This window comes from Aphelocoma coerulescens, unplaced genomic scaffold (genome assembly GCF_041296385.1).
Source record: "Aphelocoma coerulescens isolate FSJ_1873_10779 unplaced genomic scaffold, UR_Acoe_1.0 HiC_scaffold_188, whole genome shotgun sequence".
In the NCBI taxonomy this organism is placed as follows: domain Eukaryota; kingdom Metazoa; phylum Chordata; class Aves; order Passeriformes; family Corvidae; genus Aphelocoma; species Aphelocoma coerulescens.
Genome location: NW_027183536.1, coordinates 65,820 through 83,347, shown reverse-complemented (window position 1 = coordinate 83,347; position 17,528 = coordinate 65,820). Strand labels below are relative to the sequence as shown.

The window sequence follows — 17,528 nt, the reverse complement described above, 5'->3', positions numbered from 1 at the left end:
GGCTTAAAGGGGCAATGGCGCCTTAAAGGGGCAACGGGGGAGGGCACCGAGTGTGTGTGGGGGGAGGGGATGGAGGGGCTGTGGGGGGCTGGGTATGGGGCTGCGTATGGGGCTCTGGGGGGCGGCGGGACACGTCATGGGGTCGCCTGTGGGGCGGGCTGGGGTTATGGGGGTGGTTGTGGGGTAGTGGGGTGTCCATGGGGCGCGTTACGGAGGGTCTATGGGGCAGGTGATGGGGTGGATAGGGAGTTCTGGGGCGAGCTCTGGGGCAGTTGTGGCGCTCTGGGGTATCCGTAAGGCAGCTTAGGGGGCTGGGAGGTGTCCGTGGGGCAGACTGGGGCCGTGGGTTGCTTGTGGGGCAGGTTATGGGGCAGGTTATGGGGTCGTGGGGCAGGGTACGGGGCAGTTATGGAGCTGGTGTGGGGCATCTATGGGGCAGGTTAAGCGGAAGGTTCTGGGGTCGGTTTTGGGGTTCTGGGGTCGGTTTTGGGGCTCTGGGGCCGGTTTTGGGGCCGCCCTCCCACCCCCACAAGGGGCCCCCCGGCGGTGCTGGAGGACCGTGCACCATCGAGAGGCGCGGCCAGAGCGGCCGCTCCCGCCTTGGCCCCGCCCCTCCGGGCCCCTTGCGTCACTTCCGGCCGGGAGAGCGCGAGGGCAGCGCGGGAGCGAAGCGGCGCCGCCATGGCAACGGCGGTGGGGGAGGGGAAAGGGGGGCTCTGAGGGGGTTTGCGAGGGGTCTGAGGGGATGGGGGGCTCCGGGGGAGCTCTGAGGGAGCTCCCGGGGGGGATTTGGGGGCTGCCGTGAGGGGACGGGGGAGTCCCGGAGTCCCTGAGGTGATTCTGGGGGGATAACGGGGGCGGTCCCTGAGGGGATCGGGGGAGAATGGAGGGAATGAGGGGGGTCCTGAAGAGCTGAGGGTGGTGCTTGGAGGGGTTGGGGGGTTCTGGAGCGGGGTGAAGGTTCTGGGGGTGTCCCTGAGGGAGATTTGGAGCAGGGATGAGGCGAATTGGGGAGGTTCTGGGGGATGGGAGGGGGTCTGAGAGGGGTCTTGGGGGGTCGAGGGAGTCCTGAGTGGGGTTGGGGGGGAAGTCTGAGGGGAATTTGGAGGCCCAGGGAGAGCCCGAAAGGATTGGAGAGGGTCCCTGAGGATCTGGGGGTGCTGGGCTGAGGGGTGGAATTTAGGGGACCCCCCCGGGGTGACCCCAAACGCCCCCAATTCCCTCTCAGACCCCCAAAGTTCCGGAGGTTCGGGATGTCACGCGGATTGAGCGGATCGGTGAGACACAACCCTCTCGTTTTGGGGGGGGTCTCCCCTTTTTTGGGGATCCCCCCACCCCATTTTTGGGGTTCTATCCCACTTCTGGCTGGTCCCCAGTATGGTGGGGGGTGGGGGAGTGTCCTTAAATATCCCAAATTCCCATTCCCAGGCACCCCCTGCCACATCCAGGTGTGGGATTGGGTTTGGGTGACCCCTGTGTCCCCCTAAAGCTGGGAAAACGGGGGACTCAGGAATTTGGGGGGGGTCACTCCTGACTTTTGAGGGGATTGAGGGAGTCCCCAAAGTGGGGGGGACCCCTTTTAACCCCCCTCCCCAATTCCCTTCCCAGGCGCCCACTCCCACATCCGCGGCCTGGGCTTGGACGATGCCCTGGAACCGCGACAGGTACCGGGATTGGGGGGGAGCTGATCTCGGAGCTGGGGGTGAGGGCGATGGAAGAGCTGAGCAGGGAGAAGATGCAGGTGGGGTGAGCGGGGCAACCCCAAAACGGGGGTGAAGGACCCTGAAATTGGGGTGAGGATCCCAAAATTTGGGTGGGATCTGCTAAAACTTGAGAGAGACCCCAGGATTGTGGGGGGAGACAATTGAGGGGCTGAGGAGGGAGAAGGTGCAGGAAGGGGGACAAAAAAGCTGGGGAGGAGAGCCTAAAGTTGGGGGTGGGGGTAGCCTGAAATGAGGATGAGGAGCCTGAAATTTGGGGGAGAAAAGGGCGGGAAAGGTGAGGGGAGAAAAGGGAGGGAAACGTGAGGGGAGAAAAGGGCGGGAATTGTGAGGGGAGAAAAGGGCGGGAAAGGTGAGGGGGGAAAAGGGAGGGAAAGGTGAGGGGAGAAAAGGGAGGGAAAGGTGAGGGGAGAAAAGGGAGGGAAAGGTGAGGGGGGAAAAGGGAGGGAAAGGTGAGAGGGGAAAATGAGAGGGAAAGGTGAGGGGAGAAAAGGGAGGGAAAGGTGAGGGGGGAAAAGGGAGGGAAAGGTGAGGGGAGAAAAGGGAGGGAAAGGTGAGGGGGGAAAAGGGAGGGAAAGGTGAGAGGGGAAAATGAGAGGGAAAGGTGAGGGGAGAAAAGGGAGGGAAAGGTGAGGGGGAAAAGATACCAAAATACCCCTCGGTGCCTCGCCCAGGTGTCTCAGGGCATGGTGGGGCAGTTGTCCGCCCGCCGCGCCGCCGGCGTCATCCTGGAGATGATCAAGGAAGGGAAAATCGCCGGACGCGCCGTGCTGATCGCCGGGCAGCCCGGAACCGGGAAAACCGCCATCGCCATGGGTGCGTCACCCCAAAAATCCCCGAATTCCCACCCAAAATCCCACCCAAAACGCCCTAAAAATCCTTTATCCCTAGCTAGCCCAGCACTGGGAAAATCCCCCGCTGAAGTCACTCCTGACTCCTCCAACCTCTCTAAATCCCCCCCAAACCCCTCAAATCTCCCTTGAACTCACCCCTGACCCCTCCAACCCCCCCGAAATCCCCCCGAAATTCCCCCCAAACCCCCCGTTTCTCCCCGCAGGGATGGCGCAGGCGCTGGGCCCCGACACGCCCTTCACGGCCATCGCCGGCAGCGAGATCTTCTCTCTGGAGATGTCGCGCACAGAGGCGCTGACCCAGGCCTTCCGCCGCTCCATCGGCGTCCGCATCAAGTACGGGGCCATTTCGGGCGGGGGTCTCGCCCCTTTCGGGGGTCCCACGCCGCCTTTTGGGGTCCCCGTGTTTCGTTTTGTCTCTCCCGTTCTTTATTTTCGTACCTGCTTTGAGGTTTGTTTCGTTTTCCCTCCCAGGTTCAGGGCGGTGCTCTCAAAACTGTGGGTTTTCCTTTCAGGTTTTGGGGTCTCCTTTCAAGTTTTGGGGTCTTCGCCCCGATTTGGGGGTCGCTGCTTGCCTCGTTTTGGGGTCTCCACGGCGTATTTTGCATTTTTTACTCTTCATTTTCCTTTCCAGCTTAAGCTTCTTTGCAGTTTCTCCCCTTAATTTCACTCTCTCCCCACCAATCTTCCCCACAATTTTGGGGTCTCCCATCCTGATTTAGAGAACCTCTCACCACGATTTTGAGATCTCCAAAACCCCTTTTCAATTCCAGGGTTTCCTCACTCTGTTTTGTGCTTCCCACTTCCCATTTTCCTGTTCTGAGCTCAGCTTTATCTTTCCACCTTGATTTTGGGGTCCACCACCCCAATTTTTTGGGGTCCCTTTCCAAATTTTGGGGTCCCCTGTCTCATTTTGGGGGTGTTTCCCTGTTTTTTTTGCCTCACAGGGAGGAGACTGAGATCATCGAAGGGGAGGTGGTGGAGATCCAGATCGACCGCCCAGCCACCGGCACGGTGAGGGGGGGACCCCAAAAACCCCTTTGGGCCCCCAAAATCCCCTCGGGACCCTCCCAGAATCGCGGGGACCCCCCCAAACCTTCCTCTTCCTCGCAGGGGACGAAGGTGGGGAAGCTGACGCTGAAGACGACGGAGATGGAAACCATTTACGACTTGGGGGCAAAGATGATCGAGGCCCTGAGCAAGGAGAAGGTGCAGGCAGGGTGAGTGGGGGTCCCCCAAAATTTGAGGGACAGCCAGAAATTGGGGTGGGGACCCCAGAATTTGAGGGGGGGATGGCTGGATTGGAGGGGGAGCTGATCTCGGAGCTGGGGGTGAGGGTGATGGAAGAGCTGAGCAGGGAGAAGATGGAGGTGGGGTGAGCGGGGCAACTCCAAAACAGGGGTGAAGGACCCTGAAATTGGGGTGAGGATCCCAAAATTTGGGTGGGATCTGCTAAAACTTGGGAGAGACCCCAGGATTGTGGGGGGAGACAATTGAGGGGGCTGAGGAGGGAGAAGGTGCAGGAAGGGGGACAAAAAAGCTGGGGAGGAGAGCCTAAAGTTGGGGGTGGGGGTAGCCTGAAATGAGGATGGGGAGCCTGAAATTTGGGGGAGAAAAGGGCGGGAAAGGTGAGGGGGAGAAAAAGGAGGGAAACGTGAGGGGAGAAAAGGGCGGGAATTGTGAGGGGAGAAAAGGGCGGGAAAGGTGAGGGGAGAAAAGGGAGGGAAATGTGAGGGGGAAAAAGGGAGGGAAAGGTGAGGGGAGAAAAGGGCGGGAAACGTGAGGGGAGAAAAGGGAGGGAAATGTGAGGGGGGAAAAGGGAGGGAAATGTGAGGGGGAAAAAGGGAGGGAAAGGTGAGAGGAGAAAAGGGCGGGAAACGTGAGGGGAGAAAAGGGAGGGAAAGGTGAGGGGGAAAAGGGAGGGAAAGGTGAGGGGGAAAAGGGAGGGAAAGGTGAGGGGGGAGAAGGGTGGGAAACGTGAGGGGGGAAAAGGGCGGGAAACGTGAGGGGAGAAAATGGAGCGAAACGTGAGGGGGGAAAAAATACCAAAATACCCCGTTTCCCCCCCCCCAGGGACGTCATCACCATCGACAAGGCCACAGGGAAGATCTCGAAGCTGGGGCGCTCCTTCACCCGGGCACGGGACTACGATGCCATGGGGGCACAGGTGGGGTTTTTGAGGGGGGCTCTGGGGGGCGCAGGGGAGGTTGGGGTGCGCCTGACCCCCAAATTCTCCCCCCCAGACAAAATTCGTGCAGTGCCCTGATGGGGAGCTGCAGAAGCGGCGCGAGGTCGTTCACACGGTGTCGCTGCACGAGATCGATGTCATCAACTCCCGCACCCAGGGCTTCCTCGCCTTGTTCTCGGGTACCCCCAGACCCTAAAAGTGCCCCCAAACCCCGCTAAAATCCCTTCCCATCTCACCCAAACCACCCCTGACCCCCCCCAACTGCACATCCAGGTGACACAGGTGAGATCAAGCCAGAGGTGCGGGAGCAGATCAACGCCAAAGTGGCCGAGTGGCGCGAGGAGGGCAAGGCCGAGGTCATCCCTGGGGTGAGCTCTGACCCCCAAGCCCCCCTGGGGACCCCCAAGTTCACTCTGGGACCCCCAAAACCCCCCTGGGGCCTCCCAGAAACCCGTCAGGGACCCCTGAACCTCCCCAGGACCGCCAAAATCCTACCAGAGATTTCCAAACTGCTCCCAAAACCCCCACAGGACCCCCTAAAACCCCGTCAGAGATCCCAAAATCTCCTTGGGAACCTCCCTGAGGCCCCCAAACCTTCCCCTGACCCCCAAAATCCTCCCCAGAGCAAGCAAAAACCCCTCCGGAGACCCAAACCTCACTTTTCCAAGGAACCAGGTGATAAATAAGATTAATTAGCTGCACCAGAACGACCCAAAAGCCCCTCAGGGACCTCCAAAGTCCACTCCAGTCCCCCCAAAATCCCCCTGAGGACCCCCAAACCTCCCCTGGACCTACCAAGACCTCTTCAGGAACCCCCCAAAATCCATCTCTCTGGGGAGCCAGGTGACAAATCAGCCGAAGGAGCTGCACCGGGATCCCCCAAACCCCCTGGGAACCCCCTTGGGGATCACCAAGAGCCCCCCAGGACCCTCCCAAAACGCTCTCGCGGGTCACCAAGAGCCCTCCAAACCCCCCCCAGGTGCTGTTCATCGATGAGGTTCACATGCTGGACATCGAGAGCTTCTCCTTCCTCAACCGGGCCCTGGAGAGCGACATGGCCCCGGTGCTGATCATGGCCACGAACCGCGGCATCACCAGGTACCTGAGCACACCTGGGCACCCCCAAACCTCACCTGAACCCCCCCCCAAATTTCACCTGAACCTCCCTCCCCACCACGTCCACCTGTCCCTCAGGATCCGAGGCACTGCCCACCGCAGCCCCCACGGGCTCCCGTTGGATCTGCTGGACCGGCTGCTGATCATCGCCACGGCTCCGTACGGGGACAAGGAGACCCGGCAGATCCTCAAAATCCGGTGGGACACCCCAAAAACACAGCTGGGCACCCCAAAATCCTCCCTGACGCAGCCCTGACCACACCCTGGCACACCTGTGCACCCCAAAAACCATCACCATGGCTCCGTACGGGGGACTGGCACCCCCCCATAACCCGCTCGGGGTGCCCCCAGGCCTCTTTTAGGGACCCCCTGCCCCGTTTTAGGGGATCCCTTGCCCATTCTGGGGTCCCCCTGACTGGTTTCGGGGCGCAGGTGCGAGGAGGAGGACGTGGAGATGACGGAGGACGCGTACGCGGTGCTGACCCGCATCGGGCTGGAGACGTCGCTGCGCTACGCGATGCAGCTCATCACCGCCGCCAGCCTGGTGGCCAGGAAACGCAAGGTGGGCACCCCAAATCCCGAGGACACCCCAAAGTTTGGGGGATGGGATCCCAAACCTGGGGTCAGGAGGTGGTGGGGTGGGACCCCAAATGGGGGTGAGGGGGGCAACATCGTGGGGCCTGGACATGAGGTGCTGAGGGAGCGTGGGGGGAGTGGGGTGGGGGGGTCAGTGGGGATTTGGGGTGCTCCTGAGAGTTTGGGGTCATACGTGAGCTTTGGGAAAAGGGAGGGAAAGGTGAGGGGGAAAATGGGAGGGAAAGGTGAGGGGAGAAGAGGGAGGGAAAGGTGAGGGGGGAAAATGGGAGGGAAAGGTGAGGGGAGAAAAGTGAGGGAAACGTGAGGGGGGAAAAGGGATGGAAAGGTGAGAGGAGAAAAGGGTGGGAAACGAGGGGGAAAATGGGAGGGAAACGTGAGGGGGGAAAAGGGCGGGAAAGGTGAGGGGAAAAAGGGCGGGAAACGTGAGGGGAGGGGAGAAAGGGAGGGAAAGGTGAGGGGGGAAAAGGGCGGGAAATGTGAGGGGGAAAAGGGAGGGAAAGGTGAGGGGGAAAATGGAAGGGAAAAGGTGGGGGGGAAAATGGGAGGGAAAATGGGAGGGAAAGGTGAGGGGAGAAAATGGAGGGAAACGTGAGGGGGGGAAAGGGAGGGAAAGGTGAGGGGGGAAAGGGAGGGAAAGGTGAGGAAGCAAAAGAGCAGGAAGTAGGAAAAGAGAGTGGAAAACACGAGGTGAAATATTTTGGGGAACCTCCCTCCTGACGCCTGTGCCCCGGCAGGGCGCGGAGGTGGGGGTGGAGGACATCAAGCGCGTGTATTCCCTGTTCCTGGACGAGTCGCGCTCCACCCAGTACATGAGGGAGTACCAGGAGGCCTTTCTGTTCAACGAGCTCCGTGAGCACCTGGGGGACACCTGGGGACACCTGGGTGGGAACAGGGTGGGTGACACTGGGGACGTGGGGCAACATGGAGGAGGAGCGGGGAGGCGTAAAAATTGGGCAAAATTAGGATCAACGCCCAAAACTTGGGGGATGTAGGGTAGAAATGGAAGAATTATGAAGGAAAAAGGAAGAGAATCGGGCAAAATAGCAGGAAAAAATGGTAAAAATGGATGGAATTTGGTAAAAGCAGGACAAAAGGGGCAAAAATGGAAGAAGTAGAGGGAAAAATGTGCCAAATGGAGAAAAATGCGAGAAACGTGGTTAAAAATGGGGAAGTTGGGTAAACGAGGGAGAAAAAAGACAGAAATGAAGGAATTGGGGCAAAAAAAAGTGGAAATGGGATGGACATTGGGTAAAACCGGGAGAAAATAGGTAAAAATGAAAAAAATCGGGGCAGAAATGGGGGCAAAGAGGTAAACTGGGGGGGAACTTGGGGACACTGGGGGGTCCCTGACGCAGCCCCTCCCCCCTTCTCTCCACAGAGAGCGAATCCATGGAAACACCGTGACCCCACCCCCTGCCCCTCCCCCACTCACCTCTCCCCCCCTTTGTACAATAAAACTTTGGTTTGGAGCCAAAAATTCCCCAAAATTGCCAAAACTTGGGAGAGGGGCAGTGCCTTTATTGGGGGTTCAAGGGGGGGCTTCATCCATCGCTGAACTGGAAGAAGAGGCGTTGGCGTTGGGGGTCTGGGGGGTCCCCGAAATGGGGCACAAAGGGGATCTGGAGGATTTGGGAGAAGCCTTCGGAGAGGTCGGGGGCCACAAAGTGTTTCCTGAGGGGGAGGAAATGGGGAAAAATCGCAAAGAATTGGGTAAGGTGGGGGGGGGAAAACAGCTCTGAATAGGGAAAAACCCAGCAAAAATGGGGCAAACCCACCCAAGATAAGGAGAAGTGAGAGGAGAAAAGGGAAAAGCCCACCCAAAATGGGGAACAGAACAGGGAAGAAACCCTCCCAAAATGGGAAAAGAGGCAAAAATAGAGAAAATTGAACAACAACAAAAAAGTAACAGGGTTAAATCATGGAGAGAAGGGCAAAAAGCCCCAAACCAGCCCCAAATTCCCCCAAACCCCCCAAAGCCTCTTTAAACCATCCCTACAAAGCTCCCAAAACGCCTCAGATGCCCCAAAATCCCCCCGGAGCCCTTTTAGATCCTGCCCAGGGATTCCCCAAAATGCCGCAGATCCCCAGAATTCTCCCTGGGCCCCCCCCCAGACGCATCCAAACCCCCCCAGCCCCCCCCCCAAAACCCTCCCGGTGCCCCCCCAGCCCCCCCCTCACTTGTAGCCGAACAGAACAGCGTCGGTGACGGGGACGTGGCCGCTCTGCGTCATATCCCGGAACTTTTTGGGGCGAAAACCCAAAGAAAAAGGGTTCAGGGGGTGCTGAGGGCTCAGCCCACCACCCCTCGGGAGGAGGATCAGGACCCCCCCCCTCAGACCCCTCCTCACCCTGCAGTTGTGCCGCGCCTGCTCCAGGCTCGCCGTGAACTGGAGGCACCGACACGGCACCGCCGCCTCCCGGGCACAGGACACGAACCTGGGGGGCACAGGGCGGGTCGGGATGTCCCCAAAATGAGGGACGTAGGGCTCAAAACCCCCAGGAGAGGGGTCCCAAGGGTTGGGGGGAGCGGGGGAGCAGTTCCCAGTGCCCTCCCAGTTCCCAGACTGGCCTTTGCCGCGATTCAGGGTCAGGGTTGGTGTTGTCCACGACGACAGGGCGGCCCCGAGCCAGGGCGGCCGAGCAGGCGGAGACACAGCGCTGCCACGAGCCCAACGTGTCCTGGGGGTCGCCACGGGTCAGGGGGTGCCACAGGGTGGTCACCCTGGGCCAGGGCGGCTGAACAGGGGGAGACACAGCGCGGCCATGAGCCCGGAGCGCCCCGGGGGTCACACGGGCGTCGGGAACTCACCCTGTTAACGTATTCGTATCCTGCCGGGATCAGGTGTCGCTTCACGAAGGTGGATTTGCCGGCTGAGGGGGAAAAACTTTCTTTTTTCCTCTCAAATTTCTCACAGTTTTGCCCGGTTTACCCCAACTCCTTTTTCCCCCCTCACGTTTCCCACATCTTTCCTCTCACGTTTCTTTTTTTATCCCTCACGTTTCCCGCCCTTTTCTCCCCTCACCTTTCCCGCTCTTTTCCCCCTCACGTTTCCCTCCGTTTCCCCCTCATGTTTCCCGCCCTTTTCTCCCCTCACATTTCCCGCCCTTTCCCCCCCTCACCTTTCCCGCCCTTTTCCTCCCTCACCTTTCCCTCCCTTTCCCCCCTCACCTTTCCCTCCCTTTTCTCCCCTCACCTTTCCCTCCCTTTTCTCCCCTCACCTTTCCCTCCCTTTTCTCCCCTCACCTTTCCCTCCCTTTTCCTCCCTCACCTTTCCCTCCCTTTTCCCCCCTCACCTTTCCCTCCCTTTTCCTCCCTCACCTTTCCCTCCCTTTTCTCCCCTCACCTTTCCCTCCCTTTTCTCCCCTCACCTTTCCCTCCCTTTTCCTCCCCTCACGTTTCCTGCCACTTTTTCCCCCTTTTTTCTTTCCCTCTCCCCCATGAGGGATCAGACGTCGGGGTCAGTGCTCAGTGTAGGGCTCAGGGTCAGTGCCCGCTCACCCCCGGGGAAGCCGACGGTCAGCAGCACCTCGGGTTTGTCCGACACCAGCTCAGCCTTGGAGGGTTCCGAGGCGGCTTTGGGGTCCCGGCGGCGCTGGGAGCAAAGGTCAGGATTGGGGACAGGCTCGGGGGGTGCTCTTGGGGTCAGTGGTCACTCATGGGGTCAGTGGTCACTCATGGGGTCACTGGTCACTCACGGGGTCGAAGGCCGGGAGATCAAAGGGAGCCGGGGCCCAGCCCAGGAACTTTTCCTCAGGAGTCAGGAACCGCAGCCCGGCGTTGAGAGCGAACTGGGAACACTGGGGTCAACTGGGGGCACTGGGGGGGGTAAATGGGAGGGACTGGGGGGGTGAACTGGGGGCACTGGGGTCAACTGGGGGCACTGGGGGGTAAATGGAAGGGACTGGGGGGGTGAACTGGGGTCAACTGGGGGCACTGGGGGTGTAAATGGGAGGGACTGGGGGGGTGAGCTGGGGGCACTGGGGTCAACTGGGGGCACTGGGGTCAACTGGGGGCACTGGCGGGGTAAATGGGAGGGACTGGGGGGGTGAACTGGGGGCACTGGGGTCAACTGGGGGCATTGGCGGGTAAATGGGAGGGACTGGGGGGGTGAACTGGGGGCACTGGGGTCAACTGGGGGCACTGGGGTCAACTGGGGGCACTGGGGGTGTAAATGGGAGGGACTGGGGGGGTGAACTGGGGGCACTGGGGTCAACTGGGGGCACTGGCAGGTAAATGGGAGGGACTGGGGGGGTGAACTGGGGGCACTGGGGTCAACTGGGGGCACTGGCGGGTAAATGGGAGGGACTGGGGGGGTGAATTGGGGGCACTGGGGTCAACTGGGGGCACTGGGGTCAACTGGGGGCACTGGGGGTGTAAATGGGAGGGACTGGGGGAGTGAATTGGGGGCACTGGGGTCAACTGGGGGCACTGGGGTCAACTGGGGGCACTGGGGGTGTAAATGGGAGGGACTGGGGGGGTGAACTGGGGGCACTGGGGAATAAATGGGAGGGACTGGGGGGGTGAACTGGGGTGAACTGGGGGCACTGGCAGGTAAATGGGAGGGACTGGGGGGGTGAACTGGGGGCACTGGGGTCAACTGGGAGCACTGGGGAATAAATGGGAGGGACTGGGGGGGTGAATTGGGGGCACTGGGGTCAACTGGGGGCACTGAGGGGACACTGGAAGAGCGGGACCTGGGGGTGTGGGGGCACTGGGAGGGACTGGGGGCACAGGAGACCCCAGGGTCATGAACTGGGGGGACTGGGAGAGGCACAGCGTGGGGCTGCAGGGATTTGGGGGTGTCGGGGGGATCCCCAGGGATTTTGGAGGGTCCCAGGGGATTGAGGGGTCCCCAGGCAGGTTTTGGGGTCCCCACCAATCGATCGCTGCAGGAGAAATCCTTTTTCTTCCGCCCTGGGGCCCAGTTCGGGGGGCGTCCAGCGGCGTCTGGGGGCAAATGAGAGATCGAGGGAGAGGCTGGGACCCCCTCCCAGGACCCCAAAAACCCACCCAGAGCCCCAAACTCCCCCCAGGACCTCCCCTGAACCCCCAAACACCCCAAGGACCCCCCTAATTACCCCCCAAGACCACCCCAATGTCCCCAAAACCCCCCTGTGACACCCCCCAGGACCCCCCAAAACCTCCCCAGGACCCCTGTGCTCACCCCCCACGTAGAGGCTGTCGGGCACCGACACCGTCACGTCCCCGTTTGCCTGCGGGACCCAAACCAGTTCACACCAGTTCACACCAGTGACTCCTCTGACATCCCCCAGCACCACCAGTTCCCAGTCCTTCCCAGTCCCTTCCCAGTACCCCCAGTACCTCCCAGTCTTCTTCCAGTCCCCGCCAATCCCACCCTAACCCCCCCAATCCCTCCCAGTGGCCCTTCCCAGTCCCCCTCAGCCTTCCCCACCAGTTCCCAGTCCCCCCCAATCCCCTCCCAGTTCTCCCCAGTACCTCCCAGTCCTCTTCCAATCCCACCCTAACCCCCCCAATCCCTCCCAGTGGCCCTTCCCAGTCCCCCTCAGCCTTCCCCACCAGTTCCCAGTCCCCCCCAATCCCCTCCCAGTTCTCCCCAGTACCTCCCAGTCCTCTTCCAATCCCACCCTAACCCCCCCAATCCCTCCCAGTGGCCCTTCCCAGTCCCCCTCAGCCTTCCCCACCAGTTCCCAGTCCTTCCCAATCCCCTCCCAGTTCTCCCCAGTACCTCCTAGTCTTCTTCCAGTCCCCGCCAATCCCATCCTAACCCCCCAATCCCTCCCAGTGGCCCTTCCCAGTCCCCCCCAGCCTCCCCTAATCCCTCCCAGCCCTCCCCACCAGCTCCCAGTCCTTCCCAGTCCCCTCCCAGTGCCACCTTCTCACACAGGTGCTCCCACATTCCCAGCACTGGTTTCCTGTAGATCCCAGGTCCCGTCGCCACCAGCACCTGAATTGAGAGGGACGGGGGTCAGTCCCTGGAGTTTTGGGGGGGTTCCCAAAACCCCTGGAAGGGGGGCAGGGGAGGGACCCCCGAGTTTTGGGGGGGTTCCTGGAGGGGTTTTGGGGCTCTCCCGCACCTGCAGGGCCACCCCGAGGTGCTCCATCACCGCCTCCACCTTGGCCTGGAACAGCTCCGGGCGCAGCCGGCCCCGGGAGATCCCCAACTGGTTGGTGAACACCACGAGCTGGGGGGGCAAGAAACGGGGTTTGGGGGGTCCCTGGGGGGGTTTGGGGGGGGGCTGGAGGGGGTTCAGCGGGGTTTGGGGGAGCCCTGAGTGGGCTGAGGAGGATTGGGAGGGTCTGGGAGGGTGGGGAGGCATCGGGGGGGGGGATTTGAGGGGGGGTCTCGGGAGAGGTTTGGGGAGGACCCCAAGAGATTGGGGGGGGTTTGGAAGGTACTGAGAGGTCTGAGGTGGGAGAAGGTGGAGTTTGGGGGGGGCTTCGAGGGGTTTGGGGGGAGATTCGAGCAGTTTGGGGTGGCTTGAAGCGAACTGGGGGGGGGGTCCCCAAGATTTGGGGGTCTCCGAGGGGCTCCAGGGTGGGATTTTGGGGAGGGCTCTCACCTTATACCCCTCACTCTGCAGCTGCTTCAGCTTCTTGGGGATCTCGGGATACAAAATCCTGGAGGAGAGGAAGGAGAGGAAACAAAATACAAACTGAGGGGAACCCCAAAAACGGCCACCAGACCCCCCCCCTAAAACCCCTTGTGCCCCCCAAAACCGCCCCCTCCTCACCTCCAGTCGTCGGGGCTGGTGGGAAACACCTTCCCCGAGCGGGTGGTGATGAGGGTCCCGTCCAGGTCAAACCCGGCGATCTGGGGGGGGTCCCCAAAAAAAGGAGGGGTCAGGGACCCTGCAGGACCCCCAAATCCCACCCAATTGTCCCCCAGGGGAACTGGGGGGTGGGGTTCACCCACGTGAAGGGGTTGTTTGGGGGTCTTCGGGGGTAAAAGGGGGTCTGGGGTGGGATTTGGGGGTGCTGGGAAGGGATTTGGGGAGGGTCTGGGTGGGTTGAGGGGTCCCAGGGTGGGATTTGGGAGTGCTGGGAAGGGATTTGGGGAGGGTCTGAGTGGGTTGAGGGGTCTGAGGTGGGATTTGGGGGTGCCGGGGTGGGGTTCAAGGGGGTCTGGGGTGGGATTTGGGGGTGCTGGGAAGGGATTTGGGGGGGTCTGAGTGGGTTGACGGGTCTCAGGGTGGGATTTGGGGGTGCTGGGGGGGATTTTTGGGGGGTCTGGGTGGGTTGAGGGGTCCCAGGGTGGGATTTGGGAGTGCTGGGAAGGGATTTGAGGGGGTCTGAGTGGGTTGAGGGGTCTCAGGGTGGGATTTGGGGGTGCTGGGGAGGGATTTTGGGGGGGTCTGAGTGGGTTGAGGGGTGTCAGGGTGGGATTTGGGGGGGTCTGGGTGGGTTGACAGGTCTCAGGGTGGGATTTGGGGGTGCTGGGATGGGGTTCAAGGGGGTCTGGGGTGGGATTTGGGGGTGCTGGGAAGGGATTTGGGGGGGTCTGAGTGGGTTGAAGGGTCTCAGGGTGGGATTTGGGGGTGCTGGGGGGGATTTTTGGGGGGTCTGGGTGGGTTGAGGGGTCCCAGGGTGGGATTTGGGAGTGCTGGGAAGGGATTTGAGGGGGTCTGAGTGGGTTGAGGGGTCTGAGGTGGGATTTGGGGGTGCTGGGGAGAGATTTTGGGGGGTCTGAGTGGGTTGAGGGGTCTCAGGGTGGGATTTGGGGGGGTCTGGGTGGGTTGACGGGTCTCAGGGTGGGATTTGGGGGTGCTGGGGAGGGATTTTGGGGGGTCTGAGTGGGTTGAGGGGTGTCAGGGTGGGATTTGGGGGGGGTCTGGATGGGTTGACGGGTCTCAGGGTGGGATTTGGGGGTGCTGGGGTGGGGTTCAAGGGGGTCTGGGGTGGGATTTGGGGGTGCTGGGAAGGGATTTGGGGGGTGCTGGGGGTTAAAGGGAGGCTGGGGGTGGGTTTGGGGAGCCCCTGGGGTTGGGTCTGGGGCTGCCCCTGGGGATTCCCCAAGGTGGGAGGGGGCACAGGACCCCCCCAAATCCCTCCCCCAGCCCCCGTACCTTGGTGCTGGGCCGGACCCCCGGGGCGGTGAAGACGAGGAGGGCTCCGAGCTTCTCCCACCCCCCCCGGGAGGGGCTGGGGGGGGCTCTGCGGGCCGGGGGGGGCTCCTCGGGGGGGCTGGGGGGGCGTTTTTTGGGGCGGGGGGACCCCTCGAAGTGCAGGACCAGGGGGTACCTCCCGTTCACCAGCAGCAGCGTCTGCCCGGCCCCGAGGGTCCCGCGGCCCCCCCGGCCCAGCACGGACCCCCCCACCGAGCTGGGGTTCACCCCGCGCTGGGGGGGTGCGAGGGGAGTGAGGGGGGAGCCCCCTCCCCAAAATAACCCCCAGGACCCCCCAAATCCCAGCGGGATCCCCCCCCCCCCCCCAGCACCGCGGCTCGCTCCACACCGGGGGGAACCAAACCCGCTCAAAATGACCCCAAACCCCCCCAAATTGCTCGGAGACCCCCCCCGTGGGTCCCCCACGCTCCCCAAAAGGACCCCCAGAGCCCCCCAGGGACCCCCAAATCACCCCCAGGACACCCCCAAAACCTCTCAGGGTCCCCCAAATCACCCCCGGGACACCCCCAAAACCTCTCAGGGTCCCCCATCAAATCCCCCCCAGGACCCCTTTAACCACCCCGGAACACCCCCAGTGCCCCCCTGAACCCCACAAAACCCCCCCAGACCCTTCCAGGACCCCTCCAGACCCCCCAAAACCCCCCCAGACCCTTCCAGGACCCCCCCAGACTCCCCAAAACCCCCCGAGACCCCCTCAAAACCCCCCCGGGACCCCCAACCCCCCCCACCTGTGTGACCTGGGCGGTGCCCTCGGCGTAGTTGGCCACGATCTCCACTGTGGGGAGGGGTCACATTTGGGGACCCCCGAGCCCCCCCCAAAAAACCGGGCTGGGGGGGAGGGGACCCCCAGAGGTGTCCCCAGACCGTGGGGGTGGGGCTTGGGGGGGATCCCGGGGGGGGGATTTGGGGGATCCTGAGGGGGATTGGGAGAAATTTGGGGAGGTTTCCTTAACCCAGGCGTGGGTGGGGGGTCCCGGGATTGAACCGGGGGCGGGGTTTGGGGGCGACCCGGAGGGTGCCGGTTCCGCCGGGTGTCCCAGAACCGAGGCCGAGAGGGGCGCGGGGGTGTCCCGGTGGGTCTGGGGGCTCTGCGGGTTGGCGCGGGCTGATGCCGGTGTCCCGGGGGTCCCCGCACCCACCCTGCTGCCGGGAGCACTTGCGGTCCGTGACGCCGGTGAGCGGACCCCGGCCCAGCACCACGGGCTGCCCGTCGGGCAGCGGCACCGGCCCGGCGAGGCCGCGCAGCTCGGCCCGCATCGCAACGGGACCGACCAGGAACGGAGCCGGAACGAGCACCGGGACCGGGATCCGGGGCCGAGAACCGGAGCCGAGAACCGGGGCCGAGAACCGGGGCTGAGAACCGAGGCCGAAGTCCGATCCCACCGCCGCCGCTCCCGGCTCTGCCCACACCGGCCCGCCGCCGTGACGTCACTTCCGGCGCACAGCCCCGCCCCCGGTGGTTTCGTTCCCGCCCTTTTTGTCCTTGGGCGAGCCCGGTTGAAGCCCCGCCCCCTCCGCACAAACCACGCCCCCCATCGCGTCGCGCCGCGCCTCTTCCGGGCGCCTGCAAGGTGACTTCCGGTCGTGCTACGCCGCCGCTTCCGGTGGGTTGCGTGCCACCGCGCCCCCTGGCGGTGGAGGACGGGTCCGGTCCTCCGAGGGTGGGTGGGAGAACTGGGGGGGAACTGGGAAGGACTGGGAGAGGCTGGGGGGGGGGGGGGCACTGGGAGGGACTGAGGGGGCACTGGTGGTGACCACGAGGGGCTGAGAGGGCACTGGGAGGGACTGGAAGAGACTGGGAGAGGTGTGGGACAGACTGCAGCAGGAAGTGGGGAAAGACTGGCGGGGCACTGGGGGGGGGCACTGGGAGGGACTGGTTTGGACTGGGAGAAGGCACTTGGGGCTCACCCCTCCCCCCAACTACCCCCCCTCCCTTCCTGGGACCCCAAAGTATGAACCTGCTGACTCAGCAGTGCCGCATCCAGCCCCCACCCCGGGGTCCTGCGACCCCGCCCCGACCCCCGGGACCCCCCGACCCCCCCCAGCCCCACACCAGGACCCCCGGGACCCCCCCAGCCCCACACCAGGACCCCCGGGACCCCCCGGTGCCCCCGACTGTCGCCTTTATTGGCCGGGGGGGGTTGGGTGCCCCCCTGCCCCTCCCCCCCCCACCCAAACCGGACACGAGGCCCCGAGGGGGGGGGGGGAGGGGGGGCCCGGGGGGGGGAGTTGGGGGGAGCGGGGGACAGGACGTGGCTGGGGGGAGGCGCACGGGGGTTCTCGGGGTGCTCTCGGTGTGTCCTGGTGCTCCCCCAGTTCATCCCAGTTCATCCCAGTTCATCCCAGTCCATCCTGGTGCTCCCCCAGTTCATCCTGGTGCTCCTCCAGTTCATCCCAGTCCATCCTGGTGCTCCCCCAGTCCATCCTGGTGCTCCCCCAGTTCATCCCAGTTCATCCCAGTCCGTCCTGGTGCTCCCCCAGTTCATCCCAGTTCATCCCAGTTCATCCTGGTGCTCCTCCAGTTCATCCCAGTCCATCCTGGTGCTCCCCCAGTTCGTCCTGGTGCTCCCCCAGTTCATCCCAGTTCATCCCAGTTCATCCCAGTCCATCCTGGTGCTCCCCCAGTCCATCCTGGTGCTCCCCCAGTTCATCCCAGTTCATCCCAGTCCGTCCTGGTGCTCCCCCAGTCCATCCTGGTGCTCCCCCAGTTCATCCCAGTTCATCCCAGTCCGTCCTGGTGCTCCCCCAGTTCGTCCTGGTGCTCCCCCAGTTCATCCCAGTTCATCCCAGTTCATCCCAGTCCATCCTGGTGCTCCCCCAGTTCGTCCTGGTGCTCCCCCAGTTCATCCCAGTTCATCCCAGTTCATCCCAGTCCATCCTGGTGCTCCCCCAGTCCATCCTGGTGCACCCCCAGTTCATCCCAGTTCATCCTGGTGCTCCCCCAGTCCA

At 62.9% G+C, this 17,528-nt stretch overlaps 2 protein-coding genes across 2 annotated transcripts; one reads left to right on the top strand and one right to left on the bottom strand.

Annotated features, from left to right (window-relative positions):
- Positions 1-456: 456 nt before the first annotated feature.
- Positions 457-7,960, top strand: RUVBL2 (RuvB like AAA ATPase 2). The gene is made up of 15 exons (XM_068998915.1): positions 457-693; positions 1,229-1,277; positions 1,609-1,664; positions 2,396-2,537; positions 2,779-2,908; positions 3,520-3,586; positions 3,686-3,792; positions 4,646-4,739; positions 4,816-4,939; positions 5,034-5,128; positions 5,740-5,858; positions 5,955-6,074; positions 6,309-6,438; positions 7,208-7,322; positions 7,852-7,960. The coding sequence occupies exons 1-15, from the start codon at positions 682-684 to the stop codon at positions 7,875-7,877; spliced, it is 1,386 nt and encodes a 461-aa protein (XP_068855016.1). The 5' UTR covers positions 457-681; the 3' UTR covers positions 7,878-7,960.
- A 10-nt stretch (positions 7,961-7,970) lies between these two features.
- Positions 7,971-15,989, bottom strand: PNKP (polynucleotide kinase 3'-phosphatase). The gene is made up of 16 exons (XM_068998914.1): positions 15,719-15,989; positions 15,308-15,354; positions 14,520-14,792; positions 13,188-13,267; positions 13,017-13,074; positions 12,531-12,638; positions 12,329-12,400; positions 11,639-11,687; positions 11,351-11,421; positions 10,170-10,262; positions 9,973-10,066; positions 9,283-9,344; positions 9,043-9,152; positions 8,822-8,909; positions 8,652-8,713; positions 7,971-8,144 (listed from the first exon to the last, which is right to left on the bottom strand). Exons 1-16 carry the CDS (start codon positions 15,834-15,836, stop codon positions 8,015-8,017), a joined length of 1,515 nt encoding a protein of 504 aa, XP_068855015.1. The 5' UTR covers positions 15,837-15,989; the 3' UTR covers positions 7,971-8,014.
- Positions 15,990-17,528: the final 1,539 nt, after the last annotated feature.

What these genes read in the sequence shown, in the direction of transcription:
- PNKP (XM_068998914.1), bottom strand. Translation starts at nt 15,836, where the DNA reads ATGCGGGCCGAGCTGCGCGGCCTCGCCGGGCCGGTGCCGCTGCCCGAC. An exon ending in ACCTCGGGGTGGCCCTGCAG is followed by an intron (nt 12,401 to 12,530) that starts GTGCGGGAGAGC and finishes CTCTCAATTCAG; the next exon opens with GTGCTGGTGGCGACGGGACC. An exon ending in GACCCTGAATCGCGGCAAAG is followed by an intron (nt 8,910 to 9,042) that starts GCCAGTCTGGGA and finishes TGTGCCCCCCAG; the next exon opens with GTTCGTGTCCTGTGCCCGGG.
- RUVBL2 (XM_068998915.1), top strand. An exon ending in CACGCGGATTGAGCGGATCG is followed by an intron (nt 1,278 to 1,608) that starts GTGAGACACAAC and finishes TTCCCTTCCCAG; the next exon opens with GCGCCCACTCCCACATCCGC. An exon ending in TGGTGGCCAGGAAACGCAAG is followed by an intron (nt 6,439 to 7,207) that starts GTGGGCACCCCA and finishes GTGCCCCGGCAG; the next exon opens with GGCGCGGAGGTGGGGGTGGA.